We start from the raw sequence: 27,935 nt of genomic DNA on the forward strand, positions 1-27,935 counted from the left end.
AGGAGGGGTGACAAGAGGCCCCTGAAGGCAGGGAGAGGAGCCGGCAGCAGCAAAGCCTGCACTTCCTTTTGGTGTTGCAAGGATGTGTGTAGCATGGGCTGGCTGGAGGCTGCATGTACATCCTCCCAATTTGGCTGCTGCTATGAAACTTGACTTTGCTCCTTGGTCTCTGCTTTCATGGATGCTATACTCTAAGGGCAGACAGTAATCAAAGACTCACACGCATAAATATAAATCTAGTTGTCAAAGTACTAATGTAGAAGGTACATGGTGCTACAAGAGCATTTAATAGGTACATCAGTCTAGTTAGAGAGATCTGGGAAGCTTTCCTTGAGGAAGTGATATATGAGATCCCAAAGTAAGAGTTAACCAGAGGAACCCTAGGGGGGGAGGGTTGAGAGCATTTCGAGGGGGAGAGAGCACCTTATACTAGCTTCCTAATGCCAGGAGGTGCAAGGCACATGCAAGCACCAGAAAGAAGGCCAGTTAGGCCGAAAGCCAGGGAGAAGTGTGTGGAGAGGTGCGGAGCCAAACAGGAAATGCATTAAACAATTTAAAGCTTGGAACGATCTTCTGAGACTCCTATTTTGAATAATCATCCTGGCTACAATGAGGAGAACACATTTTCAAGGGGATACGTGCAGGTGTAGACCTCTTTCATTAATTTTCCCTAGAATTTTGTGGGGGCATTTTGATCTTCAGAGCATTTCTTTTTGAGATTCAGAAAGGTCTCTTATACTTTGGGATATTGCCTCTGATCCACTTACCATTTCCTTCTTTGGAAATTCTTTAATACTTGCAGGTTGGATCTTTGCAACTCACCTTCATTCTGTAATCATACTTCTCTTTCTTTTCCCCTGTATTTGTATTCTACAAATACTTAAATTTTTGTGCAAGGTCTTTTGTTCCATCTACTGTCTCCTGTTCAGGCTATATTTGATGACTGTGTTCACTTCATTTGAATGGACTTAATGCATTCTTATCTCAGCCTCTTCTCTTTGACAGGGAGGGGGAGACCGAGACAGACACAGGATGGAGAGAGAGAACAAGACAGGGAGGGAGACGAGTGAGAGACCAAGAGACAGGAAGGTAGACACAGAGACAGGGAGAGAGAGACAGGGAGGGACAGGCCGAGGTGTAGGGATTGAGGCAAGAAAGACTGGGAGGGACACAGAGACTGGGAGGAGAGAGAGAGAGATGGGGACAGGGAGACAGGGAGGGAGACACGGAGCCAGAGAGAGGCTTCGTGCCTCCAGGAGCGATGGGGTCGTCCACGCCCCTCAGGACTGAGCCTGGGTGCCCGATGCCCCAACTAGACTAGTGGGTGGAGGCCCCTCTCGGGTCCCCTCTAGGCTCCGTGGAGGGCGGGCCTGTCTGAGGACACTCCCCTGGGGCCTGGAGGGGAGTGTGACCCTGAGGAAAGTGTGATTCTCTAGGGACCAAGAGAAGTCACACCTGGAGCTAACCATGGGCTGCAAAACAAGCAGGACACATCATTCGGGCTGGTGGGTACCTGTGCATTTCCTTACCTGCAGCGATTGTTTTGTGACGTGCACTTCTACCAAGACTCGGGAAACCGTGCACTTTGATCTAGGGAAGTTGTGATTACATACTTACACTTGAACCCAGAAGAACACCTAGAGACTCACACACCCAGGAGCTAAGGCCTCTGTAATTAATGCTACGAAATACTTCAACAGTCCTACCGTGTCAACACGAGGATTCCCGCGAGGCCCGGAGAATTGGATGCTGTAGCATAAATTAGTAACTAAGGGACCCGGGGTAATAGGAAGCTAGAAGTTAATATATCGAAGAGATATTTACTCTCCAGGTTCCTTCTTGATATTCTCTGTCTTTTTTTTTTTCTCTGTCTTTTTTTGAATCGTTGTCAGTTTCTGTTGTCTTAAGTATTCAGTCCACGTCCCACCCCTTACTTGGCAACCACGTGTATGTTTTCTGTATCTGAGTTCAGGTCATTGTGTTTTTGTTGTCTTGTAGTCTGTTTGCCGGGGAGGTTTCTATGTTTTAGATTCCACATATACGTGTACTCATGCGATGCTTGTCTTTTCTCTCTCTGATTCATGTCCCTTAGCGTGCCCCCCATTGGCTATCATGAAACCTGTGGCGATGAAAACGGGCGCGCGTGTGTATCATTGTGAGTGACCAGTTTCGGGCCTGGAGGACCCAACCACGTGCAACGGGCCGTTATTCCTAGGTAGAAGGCAAATGTCCTCTTTTCTCTCTATGGGAATCTTCATTTTATTAAGTAAATACCGTCTGTCTGAAACCTTAAGGAACCATTTACTTTTTTACCTGACACATTACACCGGGGAACCTATCCTGGACAATGGAAACATTTCGTTTGGGGCTTCACATGATCTTTGTTCACTCAGCTTCAAAATGACATGTTTCTTAACTACTGGGAAAACGAGGAGTCACTCTCGTGTCTGCGGCAGAGACAGGAGGCCACACGGAGGACGCCAGGTACACACACGTCCCAGAGGAGGAAAGGCCGCAGAGACAGAAAGGCAGGGGCTGCAGGGACAGCAGGGAGGGCATGGGCACGATGGTCAGTAGTTGGCTGTCTCTGGTAGAAATGTGGCCCAGGTACCATCTGGTCTCGCCTGTGTGACACTGGGAATGGACCTAAAGTACCACGATGTATAATTTAAAAGCATCAGAGGAAATTTTTGTACGAAGTTAACATCCTTTATTACAAACAAAACTCATGACGCAATTATAGAGGCTTATGAAAAACACAAAATACAGAAACAGCACACGAGAGGGGAGGGGAAGGTTTCAGTTGTGCTGCAGCCATCACGAGCTGTTGCTCGGGGGACGAGGCTGGTGGCTCCACTGAGGCCGGTGGCTGATCCGGCCCTTCGACGAACTCAAGAGGGGGCACTGAGGCCTGCTCCACCTTTTGGAGGGGCCAAGGGTGCAGGTGGCTCCTCCGGGTCAGACAGTGAATCAGAGGTGTGACCAACACCTGCAGTGGCTTCGAATCAGCAGGTGCCATCTCGCCTCCTCGCAAGCACTCCACTCCAGCAGCCAAGACCGGCTCGATCACCTCTGGCTCTGATGCTTCAGCAGGCCCTGAGGTAGGAGCTGCGCCGGGCTCTTGAGGTGGTTCAGGATATTGCTCTGGGGCGGAGGCTACTTGCTCCACTGAGACAGGTGGCTGCTCCGGCACTTCCAGGAGCTTGATTGCAGGCTCTGGGGCCTGCTCCTCATCCAGGTCAGCCAAGGGTGCAGGTGGCTCCTCCAAGTCGGGACACTGAGTCAAAGGTTTGACCACCACGTGCATTGGCTTTGACTCAGCAGCTTGCATCTTGACTCGGGCAATACACTCAGCTCTAGCAGCCATTCCCGGCTTGAACAGATCAGGCCCAGAAGCTTCAGAAGGCCCCACAGTCAGAGCTGGGGTGGGCTCCTGAGGTGGTTCAGGGTGTTGCTCGGGGTCCGAAGCTATAGCCCCAAGAAGACAAAGTATCATCACCAGGACACACTTTCCACGTCCCTCTCAAATCAAGGACACTCTTCCCACCATTCAAGGTGTGTGAGTGCAAGAGCCCTGGGAGGTCTCCCCAAACTGCAGCCCATGGGGATGGGGTGTGAGCCTACCCTGTGCTCCCGGCCCAGCTGCATGGAGGCTGGGTCTGTGTGGCCCATCCTGTCCCCAGCTCGGCCACCCCAGTCCTCCTCATCCTCATCGTCTAATTCCACGAGCTCCAGGTAACGTTGGGCCCGGTTTTCCAGGTCTGAGCCTGGCGTGTTGAGCCCCATGAATGCCAGCAGCTTCCTCAGGGAGAGAAATTCCGGTGGCTGATGAAATCCTCCCGAAAGTAGTCCAGCCAGATGTCCAGGATGCAGGAGATGGAGCTGGAGGTACGGATGGGCAGAGGCATTGGATGACAGGGCTCCCTCACACCAAGGTGTCCTGGGGAAGCCCTGCAGGAACTGGGGCCCTCGGCCTCCCACATGGGGCTGTTGGAGGCCAGTGCTGCTCCTTGTCCACCTGCCACCTGGTGGTCCTGCCTGCCACAGCCCTGCTCACTGAGGAAGGGCTGGCACGAAGCCTCTGTGCGTGGGAGCCCATGACCAGCGGCGTGACCATCACTGTCTTTCCCGGGGAACCTTCCCTCCCGTGGGTCTGCCCTGCCTCACTCACGAGGGGCCCCCAGGGGGTGTCCTTCCACTGACTCTAATCTCCCACGGGGCGGGGGCCGTCTGGTCCGTGAGCACTCACTGGCCCTCCTGAGCACCTGCCGTGCACCTGGGTCCAGGTGCCACCAGATTGGTGAGTGCGATGCTCCCCACACCCTCTGCTCTGGGTCCCAGGTGGCGGGGAGACAGAGGGCTTTGAAGGGGGCAGGTGTGGAGAAGGACTCCATTAGAGGTCCCAGTGCTCTCCCACAAAGCCCGTATCCCATCCACAGCTCTCCTTTCCTCTTTTCTCAAAGGACCCATTAGACCTTCACCCTGTCACAGGAATTGCAGACTTGTGGGGTGAGGGTCCAGCAGCCCCTCCAGCCCACAGCCGCCTTGCGGCCCTCCTGGAGAGGGAAGGCTCCCCTGCATGAGCCAGGGCTCACTCACATTTCTCACTGGTCCAGGATTCCTTCCTTCTTGCAGGAAGCTACAATGCATCGATATCCAGAGGAGGGCGGGGGTCATCACAGGAATCGTCCTGTGGACCCGATCTCTCCTCATAGCTGCTGTCACCCTCTGACCTCTGACTAGTCCGGAGCCCTGGGGGGCCGTCAGCTCTGTGCGTGGGGTCATGGGCAGCTCCTGGAGAAGCACCTGCACCTGCTGGCGCTTCCTGAATGCTTGAGGAATGAAAGGGCTCCGGCCAGGCCCATGGCCGATATCCAAGTGGGCCTGGGCGCCCCGGTGTCCCCGGGGACCCCTACTGCGAATGCCCCAGGATACAGACCCCAGATGGACTCAAAACTCCCTTTCCATGGTAAAACAGGCCAGCTCAAGACCCTGGTGATGGTGGGGAGGCGGCACAGGCTTCGTCATGGGGACAGAACGACGACTGCTGAGCACAAGCACAGCCCCTCTAGCCGACCTGTCACAGGCCAGGCCCGGGGGCTGCCCTGCGGGACCCGACTAGGCCCTGCGTGACTCTACTCCAGTCGGAGGAGCAGCCCCAGGGGCCGGGAAGGTCAGGAACATTCCCCAAGACTCCCAACCAGTAGGTGGCCCATCCCCCTGGGCTGTGGAGTCAGGGTGCTCACTTTGCAAACAGCAGGTCCAGCACCTCTTCAGGGGTGCCATATTCCTCCAAAACATTTAGGAATTCAAATAGGAACGGATTGTCCAAGCGCAGCAAGGCAGGCACCAGTTCTTCTACCTGCTGCTCCAGCAGCTCCCTCCGGCTGGGGGTGGTTGGGCAGATCTGATTCCTTCTCAGGGCTGAGGCCCTTTCAGCCTGAGGTGGGACAGAGGAGACGTGCAGCCTGCACTGTAGCCTCCAGACCACCTGGGAGTTGGAGCGCAGACCAAAGCCCGAGCTCTCAGTGGCTGCAGGGGACGGGGGGGGGGGGGAAGGGGGGGGCAGGAGTGCCCACAGCAGGAACACGGGGCTTGACGCCTGCGGCTCTGTCACTTAGCATCTGACTCTTGGTTGTGGCTCAGGTCATGGCCTCAGCATCCTGGGAACCCGCCCCTGGCAGGCTCTGCACTTGGGGCCGAGTGTGCTTGAGGAGTCTGTGTCTCCCTCTCCTGCTCCCTGCTCTCTGCCTGTCTGTTAAACAAACAATCCAATAAAGAAATAATCTTAGAGGATAAATTTTCAAAAAAATTTGGATCAATACAAGGACCTAGTGGGAAAGGTCAGTGTCCCACGTCCACTTGTCAGCTGAGTTTTGGCAGCACCTCCCTGCATTAACGGCTTCACCCCTTGTCAAACCCCAAATCTTAAAACTTCTCTGTCATATTTTTAAAAATATTTTAAAATAAAAGAGAAGCTTTGAAAATACACCAAGATAAGTTTCTTCTCACATCCAACTAAATGTTTTGATATTTTACATGTCTCCTCCCACTACATCTTTATAAAAGCAAGCAACATCGATAATCCTTCATCTCAATTGCAAATTGACTCCCTGTCAAAGCATTTTCAAAAAATACAAGAACTTTCATAGTGGTGACATAGAATATCAAATGTCAAGTTGAATTTGAGCACTATGTGCCTCGTAAGTGGAACTTCACAACAATATTCTAGGCTTGATTATTTATTAAGAGAGCTTAGAATCCCATATAAGGCTAATGTTCTGGTGATTGCCCTACAAGTCATCACTACACTAATGTCCCTTTTTGCTCCAAAGTATGCTTCAATGTGTGTGTGTGTGTGTGTGTGTGTGCGTGCGTGCATGCATATGTGTGTATGTATGTTAATATGTAATTTGAAAAATATAGTCAACCCTTAATTTACTCTTCATGATGATGTTAAATTAAGTTAAAATGAAAGGAATGTGGTCTGGTCTTGACTCTTTCAATGTGTTGCTATTTCATAGTTCCTAACACTTTAATTGTACTGAAATGAGCTTCCCACATTACTTAAGAGGGCAAATATTTGGATCCGGATTACCTTAAAATTTTGCAAGATTTATAAAAGATATATAAAGCTTGTTAAAATAATTTGTAAATTATTACATTTCATAAAAATACAAATTCGAAAATAATAAAATAGGCTTGAAACTAGAAAATAGTAAAGAAACTTTTGTCTGCCTTGATACTTATAGTTAGAGAACATCAAGCCTGATATTGCTAGGACTAATAAACAGCTGGATCACCAAGCTGACTATTCCCTTTGAAAGGTTATCCTGACTTTGGAATGGCATGAGTCAGACTCTAAAGGAGAATAAGTGTCTCTGAGGACGTTCAGATATGAGCACCAAGAAGGTAATGAGCCTGGAAATCCTCTGATACACAGAAAAGTAATAAGAATTGGGGAAAATCTTAAATGAAAAAACTATGTGTATCCAACCTGAAACTATTTAAAAAGCTCTCATCTAAAGAGAGTTTATAAAGAGCCTCATTCAGTTTATGAAACAAAAATAGAAATGATGGCAGGGATTTTATGAGAAAGCACATTCTAATCAATCTAAGAAATAACGTTCTAACAGCAATGTTTTACTTTTGGAGTTAGTAGCTTATTATCCCCCAAATCAGATGAAGTTAGTGGAGTTGGCTTTCAGTGAATTTGTGCTCTTGGTGAGATGCTGGACTCAGAGAAGTATTGAGGTTCCTTCCATTTCTAGGGTTTCTTTTTTAAGTACTGATACCACAAAAAGTGTTAATGAATTTCCATGGTTCTCTCTAACTTTCAAATAAAGAACATATCAGGCTACATGATACCTACTTACTTAATATTTTATATGTGCATCTTATTTTTTTTATTAAAGTTACAGACCAGAATATGTCATCTACCTCTATGTATGGAGATATAAAGATACATTCATACACTATATCTATCTACAGACCAGTATATGTCATCTATCTCTATCTATAGATATGGTATGCAGCTATATCTATATCTACATACCTATACCTATATCTATATCTATATCTCCATACATAGAGATAGATGACATATTCTGGTCTATATCCTTAATGCCAGAAAAGCAGGATTAATTTTTCCTGATACATTTTTTGACTTTGGCAGACAATAAAGAATGACCTTAAAAAACATTAAATTTCTCAAAAAATATAATAGAGAAAAATAAAAATGGCTCATTATTCCACTTCCCAGAGATAACCACTATTAATATGTTGGTTCATATTCTTTTCCCTCTTTCTGTTGATAATAGACTAGTCAAAATATATTAGTGTCTTTTCACACACGTGGAATAATACTATTAATACTAAAACTATGTTTTTCAAAGTATTTCTTGCCTTTTCTTCCACATAGATTGATCTTCTTCTTTTGCGTGACTCTGTTGTATTCTATTCAATGAACCTAAGTTTATTTAACTGATATCCCAGTTGAATAAGGGGCTTGTTTTGAAACCTTAACTATTATAAATGATGTTGCATAATATTTATAACAATATTATCTTCACTACAAAGACTAATAAACATCTCTCAAGTACTTAGGAGGTGCCAAACTCTTTCTTACACACTTTATAGACATCATTTCATTTAATTCTCAAAGGATAGTGAAATCTAGACATGCTATGTAACTTGCCTAAGCTCACATATCTAGAAAGTAATGCCGTTAGAAACGACAAATACCCCCCATTTGCCTCGACATGGATGGACCTGGAGGGCATTATGCTGAGTGAAATAAGGCAGTCGGTGAAGGACAAATATTATATGGTCTCATTCATTTGGGGAATATAAAAAAATAGTGAAAGGGAATAAAGGGGAAAGGAGAGAAAATGAGTGAGAAATATCAGAGAGGGAGACAGAACATGAGAGACTCCTAACTCCGGAAAGGAACAAGGGGAAGTGGAAGGGGAGGTAGGTGGGGGAGATGGGGTGACAGGGTGATGGGCACTGAGGGGGGCACTTGATGGGAGGAGCACTGGGTGTCATACTATATGTTGGCAAATCGAACTCCAATATATATATATATATATATATATATATATATATATATATATATATTTAAAAAAGAAAGTAACGAAATGGTAATTACAACTCAGGTCTGTCTGATTCTAGAGCTAAAGCTCAACACTCACTCAGCAAATACTTCTGTGCATACATTTTTGTATGACTTGTGTTAGTACACACATGGTCCATTTATAAACATAGTATCGCTGAGTCAAAGGTTATGCAATATTTGAACCTCAAGCTGTATTTTCTCTTTTTTTAATATATTTTTTCAATTTTTATTTATTTATGATAGTCACAGAGAGAGAGAGAGAGGCAGAGACACAGGCCGAGGGAGAAGCAGGCTCCATGCACCAGGAGCCCGATGTGGGATTCAATCCCGGGTCCCCAGGATCGCGCCCTGGGCCAAAGGCAGGCGCCAAACCGCTGCGCCACCCAGGGATCCCTCAAGATGTATTTTCAAAGTAATTTCCAAAAAGTTTTACCGATTAGCACTATTGCAGAAAATCAGAGCACTACTTTCTCCATACTCTTGCCAGCATTGTGTAGTATTTATCTTCCCCCTCCATATGATATGCAAAATAATTTGTGTTATTAGTGTTGTTTCAATTGTCATTTCTTTAATAATTTACTGTTTTAGTAATAAAATGTATATATTTAAATATCATTCTTGTCATCAGCTGTTGCATTATACCTCATATGCCTATCATCTCTGTTTTGAAGACATGGCATAAAATTCTCAAGAAAGTTTCTTTTTTGTGCATTTGTTTATGTGTGTGTGTGCAGTACATTATTCATTCTCTGTGTCACCGCATGTATCCAAATTCCTTGTTTTTCTTTTTTTTTAAAGAATTTTATTTATTTATTCATGAGAGACACACACAGAGACAGAGAGAGAGAGAGGCAGAGACACAGGCAGAGGGAGAAGCAGGCTTCCTCAGGGAGCCTGACCCAGAACTTGATCCCGGGACTCGATCCCGGGACCCCAGGATCACTCCCTGGTCCAAAGGCAGCCGCCCAACCGCTGAGCCACCCAGGGATCCCTCAGTTAAGGTTTCAGGACTTGGGCAAGGTAACTGACTAGAGAGTAGGAACACACTATTTAAAGTTGCTTTTTTTCTCATAAAAATGATGGCAGTTATGGAAAGAGAGAAGAAAAAGTTTTTGAAAACTAACGTGATATGAGTTAATACATGTATACACACATGAATATGTACGTGTTCTTTAAAAGAGTGAAGAGTTCAAGGGAAAAATAACATTAAAAGAAGAGCTGTTCAAAATTTTTCTTAAATTTTAAAAGTCCTTCAGAAAATCAAAAGTGATTAAAGATTTTGAGGTCAAGAATTCTTAGAAATTAAGAAATCAACTCACCATTTACATTTCTTTTAGAGTCCCTCTATAGGAGCACCTGAGTGGCTCATGGGTGACCATCTGCTTTTGGCTCAGGTCATGATCCTGTGATCCCAGGACCTGGGATCGAGTTCTGGATGGGCCTCCCCGTAGGGAGCCTGCTTATCCCTCTGCCTGTGTCTCTGCCTCTCTCTCTGTCTCATGAATAAATAAACGAAGTCTTTAAAAAAATAAAAATAAAAAAATAAATTCCCTCTATACACTCCAACAAGTGCATATCACATTGCAGAAAAATGCACCGGAGTCCACCAAATGCTACCAAGTCTAGGAAGTAGTCAGGGTTAACATTTATTCCAAGTGGAAAAACGTGGCACTCAGCTACATCTAATGGCATGAAGATCAACTAAGGCACACAAAAGCACTTGTTTTTTGTAATATATTCAAAGGTACAGCCATTTGCTGTGCTTAGCATTCTCAAGACTATAGTTTTGTCAATGGTAATAAGAGTAAGTATGATTATGTTATAGAATTATCATCAATAAAAACAAAAGTGTCATAAGTGGTGTCCTTAAGGTTGGAACCAATTAGCAGCACCTGTAATCATTCTCCTTAATTATTCTCATTTTCTTAGAGGAGAAGAGAGGAGAACTTAATGTGTATCAGGTTAAGTGTTTCCTCCCTAAAGTTAAATACTCTTTTCTATAATAATCTCTAATGAATGCATGTTTGATATTTTATACTTCTTTTCTTTTGCATGAGCAGACCTACTGACATTTTTCACCTTGTTCAAGCAAAAATGAAAAAGAATGCTAAGTAATTACAATGTGGAAGTAGCCTTTTTCTTTTTCTGAGTGTTACTTGGAAGAATGCATCTTGCTACAAAGCCAGTATTTTTTCTTCAATTAATATAAATAAGAAATGGGACAGATTAAGGGATTGGGTATGTGGTTTATCTCTGGTCTGTAATTTGTTTAAAAAGCAACTCCTATTTCTTTTCTAACCTGTTCATTTCTCTCCTCTACATAGCTTAAAAAAGAAAAAAAGACCACCTACATCCACACAATATCATGTCCCCCAAAGCCAAACTTAAAAAAAAGGAAGCATCAGTAAAATATTTATTTAACTTTTCTGCTCTAACAGGCAAATGTAACACAAAAGGCAACAAAATCTACATTATGATTTCATGATTATTAATTTGAATATGAATGGAAATGCCGGATTCCAAAGCTCGATTGAACTGCAAAAGTAATATACTGTGCTGTAAGTCATTTTTTTTCCTAATTATATGGTGAAATCATTAAAAAATAATGATTAAGTTCACTCAAAATGACATTGGAAAGCTTGTAGAAATATAAAAGCAGAATCTTTACATATATGTGCGTGTGAATATATATATATATATATTTCATTTTTTTATCATGGTTCATACTGCAAAGATTTTAAGGAGATTGACTTTTATCTTAGAATTCCTATCGATAAGGAGGATAACTACGTAAAAACAAACAAATTGACCAATCTATCAATGGAATACTACAAATTAATTTCATTATTGGTTATGTACACTGTATTATGAACTTGTTTTCTCAATTGCAGAAATGTCTCCTTTACAATGAGCATTGTTTATTTGAGAAAAGAGAGATTAGACAATCTACAGGTAGAAAAAAACTGAGTGAGAAAAAATTTATTTTATTTTTTATATATCTGATTTATTTATTTATTATTTATTTCAGAGAGAGAGAGAGAGAGCATGAGCGATGGGAGCCATACCACCCTGAACATGCCCAATCTCATCTGATCTTGGAAGCTAAACAGGGTTCGGGCCTGGTTATAGTACTTGGATGGGAGACACATATATCAAAATACCACATTGTAGGGACGCCTGGGTGGGCAGCTGCCTTCGACTCAGGTCATGACCCCGGGATCCCAAGATCGAATCCTGTATTGGGCTCCTGGAGGAGCCTGCTTCTCCCTCTGCCTGGGTCTCTGCCTCTCTCTCTCTGTGTGTGTCTCTCATGAATGAATAAATAAATCTTAAAAAAAAATACAACAAAAAACCCAAATACCACATTATTCATCATCAATCTAAATGATTTTTATTTTTCAATTATACCGCAGTTAACTTAGAAACAAAATGAATGAATGAATGAATGAATGAATGTTATATGACAATGCACATAAGTACTATAGTGGGTGCCCGTATCACACCTTCCTATAATGCTCTATACAAGAAGATGAAACACAGCTTATAACCTTTAACTCAAGAATTTTTTTTTTAAATATCTTCTCAGAAACTATAAATACAATATGTCCAAAGTTTTACCAACATAGCTGATTAAAGTTGTATTATGTGTCTGTAGATGTAGGTGAAAATAAATATATATTCTCTCTCTCTCTGAATATACGCATATGCACATGCAGTAAATACTATAAACTATATTATATTTAATGAAACCATACAATAATTAAAAATTTCCTATACAAAAGAATTTAATGATATGGAGGATGTTCATATTATTATCAAATGAGAAAAAGAGATCATGGAAGAATGTTCCAAAATAGCCCATTTCTATAAAAAATTAAGTTCCATGATGTACATGCCCTTGTCATCAGTGAAGATTAGTAGCGATTCATTAGAAGAGTTTTTACATCCTTTCTTTAGAATTATCTGTATTTTCTCAATCAGTCCCTTGCCACATAAGATGATTTCAGCCCATATTAATCAGAAATGTGGCTTCAGTGAAGAGAGACACAACTTGCTGTGACAGTGACAGGTACAAAGTAAAGTCAGTAGGATGCTGGTGGCATGAAAAAAGAAGGATCAGTGTAGGGTGGAGTTCCTGAAGGAAGGAAAGCTTCTCACTGTACATAAGATGAAAAACAGGTAGATCACCCATAAAGAATTATGGTGTTTTTTTTTTCCCCCAGCTGGAAAGTTCTTTCCAGGAGCTTCAGTACAGCTTACAGATAAGGAAAACATTTAGTAGCCGAGCAAAGACAAGTAGCAAAGTCCTTGGTTTCTTTTTAGGAAAAAGCAAATTCCTATATTAGTATAAAATGTTTGACTTTGTTTTCATTAATCGTCCTTCAAAAACATGGTACACATCTATTAAGCTAGGGCTATTCTTACGTTCAGTAAGAGGTTGTTTGGCACATGCTAGAGTCATAAATGTTTCCTGGAAACAATTGACCTAGCGTTTAAAGTGTTCGCTGAGGTAATAAATAATGTTGAAATATGAAATTACTTCCTTCTACATTAAGAATGAGCTTCCTCATTAAAACTATTTAAAAGACCTTCATCTTGCAATAGCTCTAGTAATAGCCTTAGTTTGAGCTTTAAGTAGGAAATCCCACCTCCAACCTCTGCCTACACTGCCAAAAAAACAAAAACAAACAAACAAACAAATTCGGAAGCAAAAGCAACAATTTAGGCTGCCAGCTGCTTTGGGAAGCCCTCTGTAAAGGCACATTTCAAGTAGAAAAATGGTCATTTTATTTATTTTATTTTAGGATTTTACTTATTTGAGAGACAGAGCATGAGCGGGGGGAGGGGCAGAGAGAGAGAGGAGAGGGAGAAGGAGACTCCCCACTGAGTGTGACCTGGCACAGGGCTCTATCCCAGGACCCTGAGATCATGACCTGAGCAGAAGCCAGATGTTTAATCAGCTGAGTCACCCAGGCTCCATAACAATGGTCATTTTAAAGAAGCCCCTTACATAGCCTAATACTTAATATAAATTGTTCCTAAGATACAAAATGATAAACTCCCAGCATTTGATCTGTCATCACACCTGTGATTCACCAAGTTTGTGAAAATATACCCATTTTACCCACCCCCTATGCCCCAACCAGCATAAAGGGAGAGAGAGCTTGAGGTCGTGATCTACACTAATCCTCGAGCAGTAGCTGACAAGTTGGGCCACTGGTAAGGGACTTAAAAGAACCCAATTGAAAAGTTGATGACAAGAAGTTCTGATGAAGTATAGGAGTGGTCCCCTTCGAAAGAGCATAAACTATGGATATTCATGTCCCATTTAATCTTCCAGAGAAGGCTGACGCTGCAGAGGGACCTCAATAATCAGACGCACAAAATTACCTATTCTATAGCTATTAGTCTTCATTTTCATTAATCCAAGTGGTTTCTCAATGGGAAAGTTACTAGTAGGCCAGGATAACACAGGGGGCCAGGTTTGACAACATGAAATTCTCTTCACACACACACCAAAAATCCTCTTTACAGTTGATACAGTTATGGCCAACCAGTGTGCTGACGGCAGAAGACAACACAAAGCCATTCATAGGGCACCTTCTGTCTAACTGGTATGACATTGTTTCTACTTGACTCCTTTTATCACGATGGGAAAATATGTTTTCTTGCAGGAAGAGACATATATGGAATCTTCCTTCTTTGGTCACAATTCTGTCAGCATCATGACCTGTATGTAGGCTTACAAAATCCTTATTTTCTTTGGATCTGACATAATCTTACCTCAGACAAAGGGAAGTAGTTTGCAACAAAAGAAATGTGTCCATGAGCTCACCCCAAAATCCACTGGTCTCAACATCTACAAGTAGCAGATCTGATAGAATGGAATAATCTGCTAAAGACTGCTGTAGCATCTTTCGAGAGACAAAATCTTGTGGATTTGGGATGGCCTCCCACCAGATGTTACAGACCTTACACCATTATCCAACACATGCCATCTCTCCTGCTGTCAAAATGCACAAATCCAGAAACTGAGGAAGGTAGTGAGAGTAGCTTCTTTCAGCAAATAGGTAGAAGTGCCCTAGTTTACACAGAAGAAATGCTTCCCCTAGACAACACAATCTCTGTTAAATTGGAAAGTAAGTATGCCCTCAGGCCATTGTACACTCCTCGAGCTCTTAAACTTACTGGCAGAGAAAGGGACTACAACCATGGTTGAGGTGATTGATGTTATTTAACAATAGGAAATCAGGTTGCTGCCGCACAATGGAAGCAAGAACCATTTCTAGAACCTAGAGGTTTCTCTGGATTGCCTCACTTCTATAAAAGGTCAGGTAACAGAATAATGAAGCAATCCAATCAAGGCAGAAGCAATCAAAGGCTTATACCACAAGATCATATCGCCAGATAAAGAATACTATAGCCCAGTCACTGACAGAGCTTGGAATACACATTGAGTGGATGTAGCTAGAAGAATATATAATTGCCATTTAAGGTCATATGAGAGGTTACACAAGTTATGGGACTATGGCAGCTATATTTTATGTTGAGAATTTCTTCTCTCACTTTTCCCCCTAGATTATTTTACATAAAGCTGGCATACTGAGGTTTGCCAACATTATAGATTTTATGTGGGAATATGACTAAACTGACATCAAGTCATAAGGTTATGGTAGGTGATGGGATTCATGTATCCCTTGTATTAGAGACACCTTTTTTTCATCTGGAAAAGAAAAGATGCCAAGAATAAAGAGGAGTGGAATGCAGCAGGAAATTTTCAATTTTTTCTTGCATATCCACACTCCACTTTCTTTCTCAAACTATGCCCAAGGAGGCTGTCCTGTATGGACTACATCTGTGCACGTCCTTCTCTGGCTTCAGATTGGATCCGGCCAAGGGGAGGGACCAGGAAGAGTTTGGAGGGTGGCAAAAAGTAAAGTCAAGATATCTACTCCCTTGGTTCTTCCTTGGAGAGTAGACATCATCTGTCCCCAAACCAAAGGCCACAGTCTCTGTCAGGTGACCCTCTGCAAAAAGGTATTTTTTATGAGCTCATATAATTGCCTTCTCCCTTTCCGTTTAAGATTTAGGAATAGTGATGACTTAACCGCTGATTACTAGCCCAGTGTACAACCAACCATTCCTTGTTTTATCTAAACTCTATTGACTCCTGTATAAGTAGTTCTCGTATTATATTTTCCTTGGCTACCTCCTGAAGTGTACATCTGTTTCCTGCTGATACAAATTTTTAGAAATGTAAGTGAGAACCATAGCAGAACCACTTACATGATAAAGCTGATAGTTAAACCACTCTAATAAGCACTTAACCCAACATTTTCTCTATATTCAATTTTACTTTTCAGTTAAAACTCCCTAACATGCTTCCCTAAAGTCTTCAACATTTTTTGGTGTCATATTCTTCAACCAGTTAAAAAATATATGACGATATATCTGTAATATATTATGATTCTCTGTTCATGATTAATAAAGGTATTACAGGAAACCAAAAGTAGAAAACTAAAAGATTAATAAAATAATTCTAATACTCTCTTATTTCTACCCCAGTAATGTAACTTATGCATCCTTGAGGTGGATATAGTACATTCTGGAAACCATTGTCAATAAATAAATCATAGCATGCATTTCTTCTTGCTGTCAAAAATGGTTGTTCGTTGACATTGTTGGTTGATTGGCTGTTATACAGATACTACTTCATTTTGGTATTCACCTCACAGTGCTGTACATGGGGTTGACTCTCCTACTGATTATTCTTAATGGTATAATATCAAGAAAAAGGAAAAGTTAATGGATAGGATTTCTTAGGTCAAAAATACGGATTAGGTTCAAGTGGTAGATGTGCATTGTGATCATAACATTGTCACATTTCATGGAAAAAGGTATGTTAATCTTTGTATTTATTCATAGTTATTATAAATTTTATTGCTTAACTTTAACTTAACTGAATTTGAATTTTCTACTACCTTTGGGCAATAATAAAAGCAACCAGGAAATTAATAATGTGCTTCAATAAAGGAAGATTTCATATTAATAGTCAAAAAATAAATTGAATGTTAGCTGAATAGTATAAATGTCATTAAAATTTCAGAAATCCATATACACACACACCTTTTTCCTTTTTAATAAGGACAACTTATTAACTCAGTTGTCCTGCTTATCAACTCAGAAACTCAACCATTTAAAATACCCAAGACCTAAGTCAATACTCACTTAGTAAACATTTACCGTCTGTGCCAAATATACATGATAATTCTAATATTTAAAAGTCATAGAAATCAAGATGCTCAACTTTTAGCAAGGTACCTGTCTAAATGAACATAATCTTTCTTAAAATTCATCAGAACTACATGAAATATTGTCAAGTAGACCCTGGCTTTTATTATCTAAGCCTTGTTTTTATTTGTTTTGTTTTTTAAAGGGACTTTTGGTTACATCATAAGGTTAAAGGCATATTGTGGATACTTACTCACCTAGACGAGCTACAGATTAAATTAGTGTGAACCTATGTAAAATAACAGTCTCTCGAGTCTGAGGATAAGCAATGCTTTCTTTCTTCTTCTTTACAGTTTCCTCTTAAAATCCTTAACATTCTACCTGTTTATATAATAAGTATATATATGCACATATATACACAGATGTATGCTTATGCTTACGCAAAAAAATTGTATAAACACACACGTAGACATGCCAATATATAGACTTTTTGTGGAATATTTAAAATATCTTTAAAAAATAAAAATAAAATATCTATTGATACTAGTATTTTCTTTCGTATTTGATGATTTCATCTTCACCTTTTTATAACTACATATGAAACAGTTTAATTTTCATGAAGTATGCATTGCTAATTTAAATTGTGTACTACATAAACCTATCACAATAGGTTAAATTTATTGATATTGAGATTATGCACTTAAATTTGATTTTCCAGATAACTATGAACCCTTTGAGGTATTTTTTAAAATTTATTTTAACCTGAAGAAAAAAGTAGTTTACTCTGACATAGTTCACTGCCAATGTTTAGGAATAAATCTGTTTTTCTATAGGAATAATTACTAGTAGTCAGTTTAGGAACTGGATCTAAAATCTCTTTATATTAGGGGTTTTGTCATCCAATAGGTAATTCCATTGAAATTTATGGTTGATAGCTCTTTATTCATGCTACTGGGAAGGGACAACTAATTTAATATCTATCATTATATTCTTATATTTTCACAGTTATTTTATATTTACTCTTCTGTATCACTGAACTAATATAAGAGGAGTGTTCTTTTAGAAGTGGCCTTTAAGACTGCTTATTGATAAAATTTTAGTTCATCTTCCATTACAGCATAGCAAAAGCATTTCACTTTTTAGAGATTTCACATTTCACTCATAGACATTGTTTCCTTCAGCTCCGTTTCTTCACTCTGGCCCCGTTTTTCCAATGTACTGTCCTATTTCATGCACTCTCCAATGAGAGATCAGTTGGGTGAAAAGACTGACTCTGGACAGGTAATATGCGTGGCCATATTAACTTGCATTCATCAAGACCCACACCCCTGCATCTCTTCTAAAATTATAGACTCACAACATATCAAGATTGGGAATTCAGTTTTGCCTGAATGCACAAGACTTTGAATAGAGAATTGCTTAGACCCAGAGTATCTCTCTTTGCATTAGCTGTTTACAAAATCAAGTTGAGTTCAGTGTGCAAGTCAATCTTGCAAATCAGCCATGGTCTCACCAATAGTTCATGATAACCTAAAGCGTAAGAATATGTGTCTCAGGAAAAACAGACTAATGGGAGAATAGAAAAGATAGAACAATGCTGTAAAGTTCCTTTTCATAGGAAGTATCACAGGAAAGTAAACAGAATCACATGATAGTAGCAACTTGCTCTAGTCCCTTGCCAACTAACTGACATAATTGGCTCACTCACTGAAGAGCAGTCAGGGATGCTCAGCTTGAGGTGTTGAAGAAGGTACATTATCTCTTTTGTAATGAAGCATCTGGGGCCATTATGTAAAGCCATTCTGCTCATGTAAAAAGGTGTTCCTAAGACTTTAAAGCAAGCTGTATATGGACGTCCAAGGCAGAATTAAAAGTTTAGTTTTCATGATAATCATTTTGTGAACTTCCATTCATATTGGTCATCTCTTAACCATATAGACTAGCAAAAAGGAAGGGAGGAAGATGAAACCAAATTTTGTCAAGTTTAACTGTGCAAGGTTCAGTGTGATACGTTCCTCATAGAGAAGAAGTAAGGAATTCCCTGATCAACAAAACTTGTTTCCTTAGAGTTTTTCCATTTCCTCCCATTTTTTCCCTCAGCTAATGTAAATTATTGCCATCTTCTTTTAGTCCTATCAGATGCCTTTGACTTATCACCAAGGCCCTTTGTAGCCTTTTTTCCTACCTGCAAATTATCTACTTCATGCAGATTTCATTTTTCAAGTTTGGGACAGTAGTTCATGAAACAATTTCAAATTCTATTCCCATGTGCATTACATGTTGAGCTGTAGATGTTCACATGTAATGGAATGTTTAATTTTCATAAGTGTTGGACATGCGGGAATTGTACCTTCATGTCCATGCTGATTCAATTCCACAAGCATCTATTGACTTCTCTATGCCAGACTCTATTTGGGATACTTGGCCTATATCAGTGAACAAGAGAGAAAAACATTCTTACTCTAGTGCTTCTTACATCTTATAATATACATTCTCTGGTTCTGCTCTGCCCACCAAAAGTTTCCATTTCCTTCCATGTTATTCATTCTTATAAGTACTACTAGAAAGTTTCCAATGAAAACTTGTGCTAATGTCCAATAAAAACAATAAAAAAAGCAAACAACTAGTACTTAAATTGTGTTCATGTGTTATGCACTGTTCTAAATTTGTTACATATATTAAGTCATTTAATCTGCATAACAAGTATACGGGGTGCACACTGTTTATTATCATCATCCATACTATTGAATATATCAGTAGTCATTTCTCCTGAGTAAATACCTAGAAAGTAATTGCTGGATGGTATGGGAAGTATATTTTTAAATTCATAAGAGATTGCAAATTTTCCTCTAAATCACATTCCTATCATCAATGCCTGACAGACCCAGTTGCTCTCAATCTGTGCACTGCTAGATATTGTCATCCATTCTGATTTGGTCCTAAAGATGATATGTAGTAATATCTCATTATAGCCTTTTTGAAGGATAACAATATTTTATTTAATAGTTTTCTAAACATTTATACCTTGTAACTATTTAAACATAGGGGATAGTACCTACCCTTCCTATCTTGATCTCCATCTGACAAATGTTTGGAGGCGAGCCTGTGCTGAGGCATTGTAGGGCAATAACAGGCAAACAAAACACAACACCCAAGACTGGGACAAAGTAAAAAGTACGACATTTAAGTAATTGGGATAACAGAAGGAGAAGAATGGGAAATGAGCAGATGAAATATTTGAAGACACAATGATTTATTTCCTCAAATCACAGATCCCAGGAGCTCAGAAAACACAAGTGGGATAAATATCAAAAGCACACACCTAGGCAATTCATATTGAAAGTGCAGAAAACAAAAGACAAATAGAAACCTTTAAGGCAGCCAGAGGGGAGGAACCTTACCTGCAAAGGAATGACAATAATTAGAGCCAGCTGCGTCATCAGAATCTATGCAAAGAGAAGAGAGAGCAGTCAAACTATGAAAGTATGAAAAAGAAAAAAAACTACCTGTGTAGAATTCTACATCAGATGAAACTGTTCAATTAATGAAATAAGCATTTTCTTAAAAATTAAGAAAAATTTATTGTTTGCAGACTGTACTATAAGGCATTTTGAAAGTTCTTTTAAAGGAGCAAGATAACATGTCAAAACCTTGGATTTACATAAAGAAATAAAGTGTACCGGACAAAAAATGCAAGAAAAGATCTGTTGTTATGAGTAAGGACCAAGAGAAATAGATGGGACATCCTTAGAAACTTCTGAGATAAAAATAGATTAGAAATGGGAGCATGATTAACTGACACATGGAAATACATAGGTCAGCATCTATACTGTCAACCTAGAGAAGGAATTCCTGCTGTGTTAACAGAGTTTATTTCTTTTTTAAAAAGATGTATTTGTGTGTGTGAGAGAGAGAACGTTAGCAGGCAGTGGGGAGGGGGGCAGTGGAAGGGACTCCTCAAGCAGACTCCGTGCTGAGCGTGGAGCCCGACCCTGGCTTCATATCACACCCCATGAGATGATGACCTGAGGCACCCAGGCAGCCCATGGTGTGTTTCTGTAAAGTCCACTCTAGAATGGTGTCGGGGATTGAAAGTAACTGTTTCCCTGTTACTGCCCTACAATGCCTCAGCACAGGCTCGCCTCCAAACATTTGTCTGATGGGGATCAAGATGGGAAGGGTAGGTACTATCTCCTATGTCTAAATATTTACAAGGTATAAATGTATAGAAAACTATTAAATAAAATATTGTTATCCTTCAAAAAAGCCTATAATGAGATATTACTACATATCATCTTTAGGACCAAATCAGAATGGATGACAATATGTAGCAGTGCACAGATGGAGAGCAACTGGGTCTGTCAGGCATTGATGGTAGGAATGTGATTTATACTTTTGTATCCTTGCGCTTCCGTTTGGGTAATTATTGCTACCCTATGTTCAAGTTTGCTATTTCTTTCCCTGGCTATGTTAAATCAGCTATGAGCACATTGAGTACATTCTCTCTCCTACTGCTCTCTATTAAAATAAATCAAAAATCTTTTAAAAAATAAAAATAAAATCAGTTGACCAATACCTGTTTATCTAAAACAGTAATAATGATGTTACTAGCTGATATAGCATATAGCCAAGTGAAATGAATGAAAGAATTTTCCTAAGGCTTACGATGGACGAATTGGTAATACTCTATTAAAAGATACCTGTACTCTATGTGAAGTGGTATAGCATCATTTCAAAGTATACTTAGATTAGTTTAAACTGTATGTATGACTAGAAATATCAACACCTCTCTTTCAAGAACTGGTTGACCTAGCAGGCTGAAAATCAGTAAGGATATAGATGAGCTGAACCTGAAATCGGTAGAATATAGAACCCTATGAATCAACTTGATCTAACCGACATTGACAGTAGGTGGCGAATACTCCTAATGAGAGAAAAATACACAGCCTTTGCAAGCTCACTCGGCGGACTCCACAAGATACCATATTCAGAGACACCACAGATCACAGCATAAAAAAATTAAGATAATAAAAAACATACAAGTATGTTTTCAGACCACAATGTAACAAAACTAAAAACCAATGTGTATGAAACCTATATGTGGAAAATTATAAAACTTGGATGAGACAAATTGGATGTAAAAGAATAGGAAATATTCTATTTTATGGATTCATAGACTCAATACTGGTAAAATACCAATTATTCCCAACTTGATCTATAAGTTCAAAACAAATGCAATGAAAATCTCAAATACTATACATTCCACATTCACAATCTTTTCTATTTATCTACTCCTTTCCAATTGTATAGCTTACTCACTTTGTTTGACGATCTAGTCAGCAGGCAATTAGTGATTGTCTCCTACTAGACGTGCACACCTTGGAAAGGAAACGATGAAATTCATTAGAGGTAGCTCTCCTGAAGGAGGAGGTGGCTACACTTTGCCACCTCTTAGATGCATCATTTATCATACTTTTATGGTCAGGATCACCTGCTCCTTTAGGATCAAGCGGCAGACCTGCCACATTAGTTGTATGCACTGAAGAGGAAATGAGGAATGCGTGGGCTTCAGGGACTAGCAGAGGCTCCACCGGTTACCTTGGTTTGTCAGCTCTGGTTTCCTTACCCCATCAATTAACCAAGAGTGCCCCAACCAATTTTCATATATTCATTCTAGAGCTGGTTATACAATACGGCAGCCACTAGCCAGATGTGGTTGTTTTAATTTAAATTCATTGAAATAAAATAAAAATTTAGTTCCTCAGTTGCAACAGCCACACTTCCAGGACTCAAGATTCACATGGGGCTAATGGCCACTGCATTGGACAGTGAGAATTTTACAACATATCCATCACAGCAAAGAGTTTTGTAAAACAGTACTGACTAGATTCTCTATACTAACCCAAACAGACTTTATGATCCTATCCAATTCTCTTATAAATGTCAAGAAAAAAAACACCTATTTTTGCTAAGATCCTTAAATCTTTCTTAACAAAAAATGTAATTCTGAAGAAATTTTCAGAGCCTAATACTTATTGCATTAGCCATATTTAATGAAGACTAGGAGTACTGCATTATGTGAGAAGGAAGAGTCTTCATGGAATGAGTACTAAAGGCTCAAATATCAGAATATTTCTGGAGATAGTTCAGTAATTTTATAATGTTACTGTACAGTGACATTATCTTTCATGTTAGGTTTATCAAGATTAATACAGAACAAGCATTTTCTTAATTCTGATTTATTTATTAAGTTTTCCTTTAACTAGAATCAGTTGCTGGATAGAAAATTAACTTTTCTTCCCTCCTACCATCATAGCACATCATTCACCTATAACAGTATTTCTCTATTTAGTGTCATCCCAAAGGTTTTGTGTTATCGTTTGGTGTTGTTTATGTGTTCATCTGGCCCACTAGTTTCTGAACTTTGGGAAAATGCTTTAGGAGAATACCAAAACCTATACCAAGTTTCCCCATAAAGCCTAGTATATAATGCTTTGAAGCTCTTCACCACTTAAACCTTCACTGAAATAATAACTGATCATTAATTTGAAAATATGTGTAACATGGCAATTTCCTGTGAAAATCAGGACTTCTTAGAGTGACAAGAAACACAAGACATGATCTGTGTGTGTTCTAAGGCTTAAAAAAAGATTTACTTATTAATTTACATATTTATTTCCTTATGTATTTATTTTGAATAGATACGGGATATGCTCTTCCCAAATATCCCACGTCACATTTGGTAGGTCTGCTTGATTCTCTCAATCAGTTAACCATTTGGTTCTCATACTGAGTAACCTGTGTCTTACAATTTAATCTTTATCTTTAAGAAAAGTACTACTTTAGCCTGCTGCCACTAACATCTTTTCAATTTTCCATTTTTTTTAGAATTTATGTAGGAAATAAGGTTGCAATTTATTGGTATTCCTCACAGTCCTTGTCAGCAAGGACTTGATATCTATGCTATTAATTTTGGATTTATCGTGGAGGCGATAAGAAGTTATAATAGCATTTGAGCTACATGGTGTAAGTATAGTATTTTATAACTAATCAGTAGTAGGAAAGGGAATGGTTGTTTATGATTAAAATGAGAAGCAAAAATATCACTTGAGAAAATTTATGAGATGACATTTCTGTGTGCACAAGTCTCTTAGTCTCTGTATATGCAAGAGATGAGAAGGCTTTGAGAGCCATTTCAGTGTTGAGACTTTTTCTCTTGTAATTTTTAACTAAGATTGAGATTACTATAAACCGTTTCAATAGTCACTGCCCATAACCAGTTGTAAAGACGACATACTTCTTATGAACCACCTCTGATTCACAAAAAGAGTATTTGTCTCTTTTCTCCACCCTACCAATTATGCTAGCTTTATATGTTCCAGAACCAGAAGCCAGAAGTGAAGGAACAGAGTTAGGGGACTGAGGTTTAGAGGGATGAAAAACACTCCCCAGAACCTGTGATTTTATTTTATTTGAATATGTTACATAAATTCCACCGGAAGGCTTAAAATTCTATTTTGAGATCTGCCCTACGACCCAGCAATTGCACTGCTGGGGATTTACCCCGAAGATACACATGCAGCGAAACGCCGGGACACCTGCACCCCGATGTTTCTAGCAGCAATGTCCACAATAGCCACACTGTGGAAGGGGCCTCGGTGTCCATCGAAAGACGATGGATAAAGAAGCTGTGGTCTATGGATACAATGGAATATTCCTCAGCCATTAGAAATGACAAATATCTGGAGGGCATGATGCTGAGTGAAGTAAGTCAATCGGAGAAGGAGAAACATTGTATGGTCTCATTCCTTTGGGAAATATAAATAATAGTGAAAAGGGAATAGAGGGGAAGGGAGAAGACGTGGGTAGGAAATGTTAGAAAGGGAGACGGAACATGGGAGACTCCTGACTCTGGGAAATGAACTAGGGGTGGTGGAAGGGGAGGAGGGTGGGGGGGGTGACTGTGTGGCGGGCACTGACGGGGGCACTTGACGGGATGAGCACTGGGTGGTATTCTGTATGTTGGCAAATTGAACACCAATAAAAATAAATTTATTATTTAAAAAAATTAAATTCTATTTTGATTTGTTTGTCCAAAAAATACATATTTTAATACCAGTGATAACTTAAAAATAAATATAATTCTTCCTTACACTATAGACAGTAAGAATACACAGACCAGATTACCTGTTCTTCAAGCTACAAGGACCCTCAAATCATTATCTTGTCTAACACCATGCTAATAAGAAAACATTATCAACTATGATGTGTAGATAGGTAACCTACGGAGAATAAAACCACTTATTTTAACCTATATGTTTTGTGGTTCAGTCGCTGATCAATGCACTTTGAAAATAACAATACTCAAGTGATAAGAGTTTATGCTTAATTCTTAAATCTTTCACAAGGTACAAGCTCAAACCCATCATATTCCATATTACAAATATTAAAGCAAGTGTCTTTTAAGTTATGTAAGTTAATTCCTTAGAACTTATTCAGATGAAATTACGCAAATTATAACTTATCCTATAAATAATCCAGGTTATACTCACAGCTTTTTAAATCTACAATTCGTATGTCTTATAAAAATTCTCGCCATTGTCTGCTAAACTTGCAGAAATTTAGAAAATGGAAAGAATTTTAATTTTGTGGCCACAATCAGAGAGTCCATGAGGGTTCGGGTAAAAACAGGGGCCTTAGCACGTTCCTTAGGGCGGTACCTCGGGACCTGGACAGCGGGGCACAGAGCAGCGGGGGGCGAGCGGGGAGCCAGGCTTGGCCAAGTCCCCATGCAGCCCAGGGGCGACCCGGGGCCTTCCCCCCGCGCCCCGCCCCCGCGACCCCCGCCGGCCTCAGGTCCCGCCCTCCCCGCTCGGGGTCCCTCCCGACCCCCCAGCATCCCGGGCCCCTGCCCGCCCCCCCGACGCCGCCGGCCTCAGGTCCCGCCCTCCCCGCTCGGGGTCCCTCCCGACCCCCCAGCATCCCGGGCCCCTGCCCGCCCCCCGCGACCCCGCCGGCCTCAGGTCCCGCCCTCCCCGCTCGGGGTCCCTCCCGACGCCCCAGGGTCCTTGGCCCACGCTCCCCTCTCCCCCCGACCCCCCATCCCGGGCCCCTGCCCGCCCCCCGCGACCCCGCCGGCCTCAGGTCCCGGCCTCCCCGCTCGGGGTCCCTCCCGACGCCCCAGGGTCCTTGGCCCACGCTCCCCTCTCCCGACCCCCCAGCATCCCGGGCCCCTGCCCGCCCCCCGCGACCCCCGCCGGCCTCAGGTCCCGCCCTCCCCGCTCGGGGTCCCTCCCGACCCCCCAGCATCCCGGGCCCCTGCCCGCCCCCCGCGACCCCCCGCCGGCCTCAGGTCCCGGCCTCCCCGCTCGGGGTCCCTCCCGACGCCCCAGGGTCCTTGGCCCACGCTCCCCTCTCCCGACCCCCAGCATCCCGGGCCCCTGCCCGCCCCCCGCGACCCCCCCGGCCTCAGGTCCCGCCCTCCCCGCTCGGGGTCCCTCCCGACCCCCCCCCAGCATCCCGGGCCCCTGCCCCCCCCCGCGACCCCGCCGGCCTCAGGTCCCGCCCTCCCCGCTCCGGGTCCCTCCCGGGGCCGCCCTCAGCCCCCATCGCGCAGTGGGGCGCTGCTTACCGCAGGCCGAGTGCGGGTCAGAGCCCTGCCCCAGGTGGAGCCGCCGCTGTGGGTCCCGGTCCAGGCCGCGGCTTCCCCAACGCCCCCCGCCGGGTCCCCCCCAGACTGATGCGCCTCTGCCCCCCGCGCCGCCTTCCGTTGAGGCCGTTGGAGCCCGGAGGCGCCGCCGCGGGGGCCTGGCCTGGGCGGGCGGCGGGGCCCGGGGAGCCTGGGGCGCGCGCTGCTGCTTGGCCACTTTGGGCTTTAACCGCCGCTCCTCCCCTGGGCTGTGGGGTTTTTTTGATTACAGGAAACTAGAGGACTGTAGGGAAGTCCGGCCTTGAGCGGGCTGAAGCGACTGCTGTCACTACTACATTCTTTTTTAGGTGTGACAGGGCCTTGGATCTATAGACAAGCTTCTTGTTCACCAGGAGCACCCCTGCAATGTGCATTTTCGTGTCAAAGCCACATGTAAATGCCTGTTTTTAAATACTTCATGCACAGGTTTTTAGCAGAGAGTCATGTTTTAGTTCTATGACTGCTTATTTCTTTCTTTAGCGTTGCCTTTGTAATGAATCAGCACTTACACCTGTACTAGGCAATCATGCAGTTGGCACCCCAAAAGAAAGGTAATTTTCGCTCATTTTTTAAATAGCTTTTTTTTTTTAATTTTATTTATTTATGATAGTCACAGAATTTTCGCTCATTTTAAAAATGTAACAAAAACAATTATATTTGCATTTTAGGCCTCGTTTAATGATGTGACATCTAGAATGTTTATCAAATCAGATCATCATGTTTTTTTTTTTTATTCATTTATTCATGATAGACCCAGAGAGAGAGAGGCGGAGACCCAGGCAGAGGGAAAAGCACGCGGGACTCCATCCCGGGTCTCCAGGATCAGGCCCTGGGCTGCAGGTGGCGCTAAACCACTGAGCCCCCGGAGCTGCCCGGTTCATCATGTTTTGCGTTTGTGGTGCTCCGTCCTTGAATAGGACATTTCATACCACTCTGCCACAAACATTTAATGTCCTTTGAATTCTGAAAATTCTGATCTAAAAATATTTGCAACAATTTGAAGGACTTTGAATTTGTGAAATTGTGAAATAAAGTTGAAACAGTAGAAAAGTTTATTCGGAGGGGATTGACCTCTGCGCATGTGTTTGAGTTAAAATAATGATGAAAAAGTAAACTTCGTCTATTTCTTCCTGTATTCTTATTTTGAGTTTTTAAACAGTATTTTCAGATTCTCAGTGTAGAATTAAACATTGCTGACACTAAAAAAGAATACATCTTGTGTCTTCCCCCAAATAATACTATGGTTGCCGTGTCATGAGAAATAACACCACAGTGATTATGTCCTCAACTGCCAGGCTTTTTTCTTTCCTCTCCTGCTACCGTATCATAAGCAGCTTCACCACATGGACTGAATTCCATTAGCTGAGCAGAGATAGAGCAGTGTCAGCTCTCAGGTGA

General features: G+C 41.6%; 1 protein-coding gene and 1 long non-coding RNA gene across 9 annotated transcripts; one reads left to right on the forward strand and one right to left on the reverse strand.

Annotated features, from left to right (window-relative positions):
• Window positions 1–2,711: 2,711 nt before the first annotated feature.
• On the reverse strand, window positions 2,712–26,571 carry LOC119878727 (translation initiation factor IF-2-like). Of its 8 annotated transcripts, XM_038589300.1 has the most exons (6): window positions 26,481–26,571; window positions 22,169–22,227; window positions 19,200–19,275; window positions 4,600–5,755; window positions 3,625–3,882; window positions 2,712–3,468 (listed from the first exon to the last, which is right to left on the reverse strand). In XM_038589300.1, the coding sequence occupies exons 4-6, from the start codon at window positions 4,783–4,785 to the stop codon at window positions 3,415–3,417; spliced, it is 498 nt and encodes a 165-aa protein (XP_038445228.1). In that variant the 5' UTR covers window positions 4,786–5,755; window positions 19,200–19,275; window positions 22,169–22,227; window positions 26,481–26,571; the 3' UTR covers window positions 2,712–3,414. The 8 variants fall into 8 exon arrangements, 7 of the variants coding, with proteins under 7 accessions (XP_038445228.1, XP_038445222.1, XP_038445224.1 ...); XM_038589294.1 differs by having other exon boundaries at window positions 2,712–3,882; XM_038589296.1 differs by adding an exon at window positions 20,251–20,295 and having other exon boundaries at window positions 2,712–5,755.
• Window positions 26,572–26,681: 110 nt separating this feature from the next.
• On the forward strand, window positions 26,682–27,663 carry LOC119878726. Its single transcript, XR_005387096.1, has 3 exons — window positions 26,682–26,930; window positions 27,018–27,088; window positions 27,289–27,663. It is a non-coding gene; the product is annotated as an uncharacterized LOC119878726 (long non-coding RNA).
• Window positions 27,664–27,935: the final 272 nt, after the last annotated feature.

This window comes from Canis lupus, unplaced genomic scaffold (assembly GCF_011100685.1).
Source record: "Canis lupus familiaris isolate Mischka breed German Shepherd unplaced genomic scaffold, alternate assembly UU_Cfam_GSD_1.0 chrUn_S1865H2062, whole genome shotgun sequence".
Lineage (NCBI taxonomy): Eukaryota > Metazoa > Chordata > Mammalia > Carnivora > Canidae > Canis > Canis lupus.

Excerpts from the sequence above, each read along its gene's own strand:
- LOC119878727 (XM_038589298.1), bottom strand. The coding sequence starts at position 3,496 with ATGATACTTTGTCTTCTTGGGGCTATAGCTTCGGACCCCGAGCAACAC.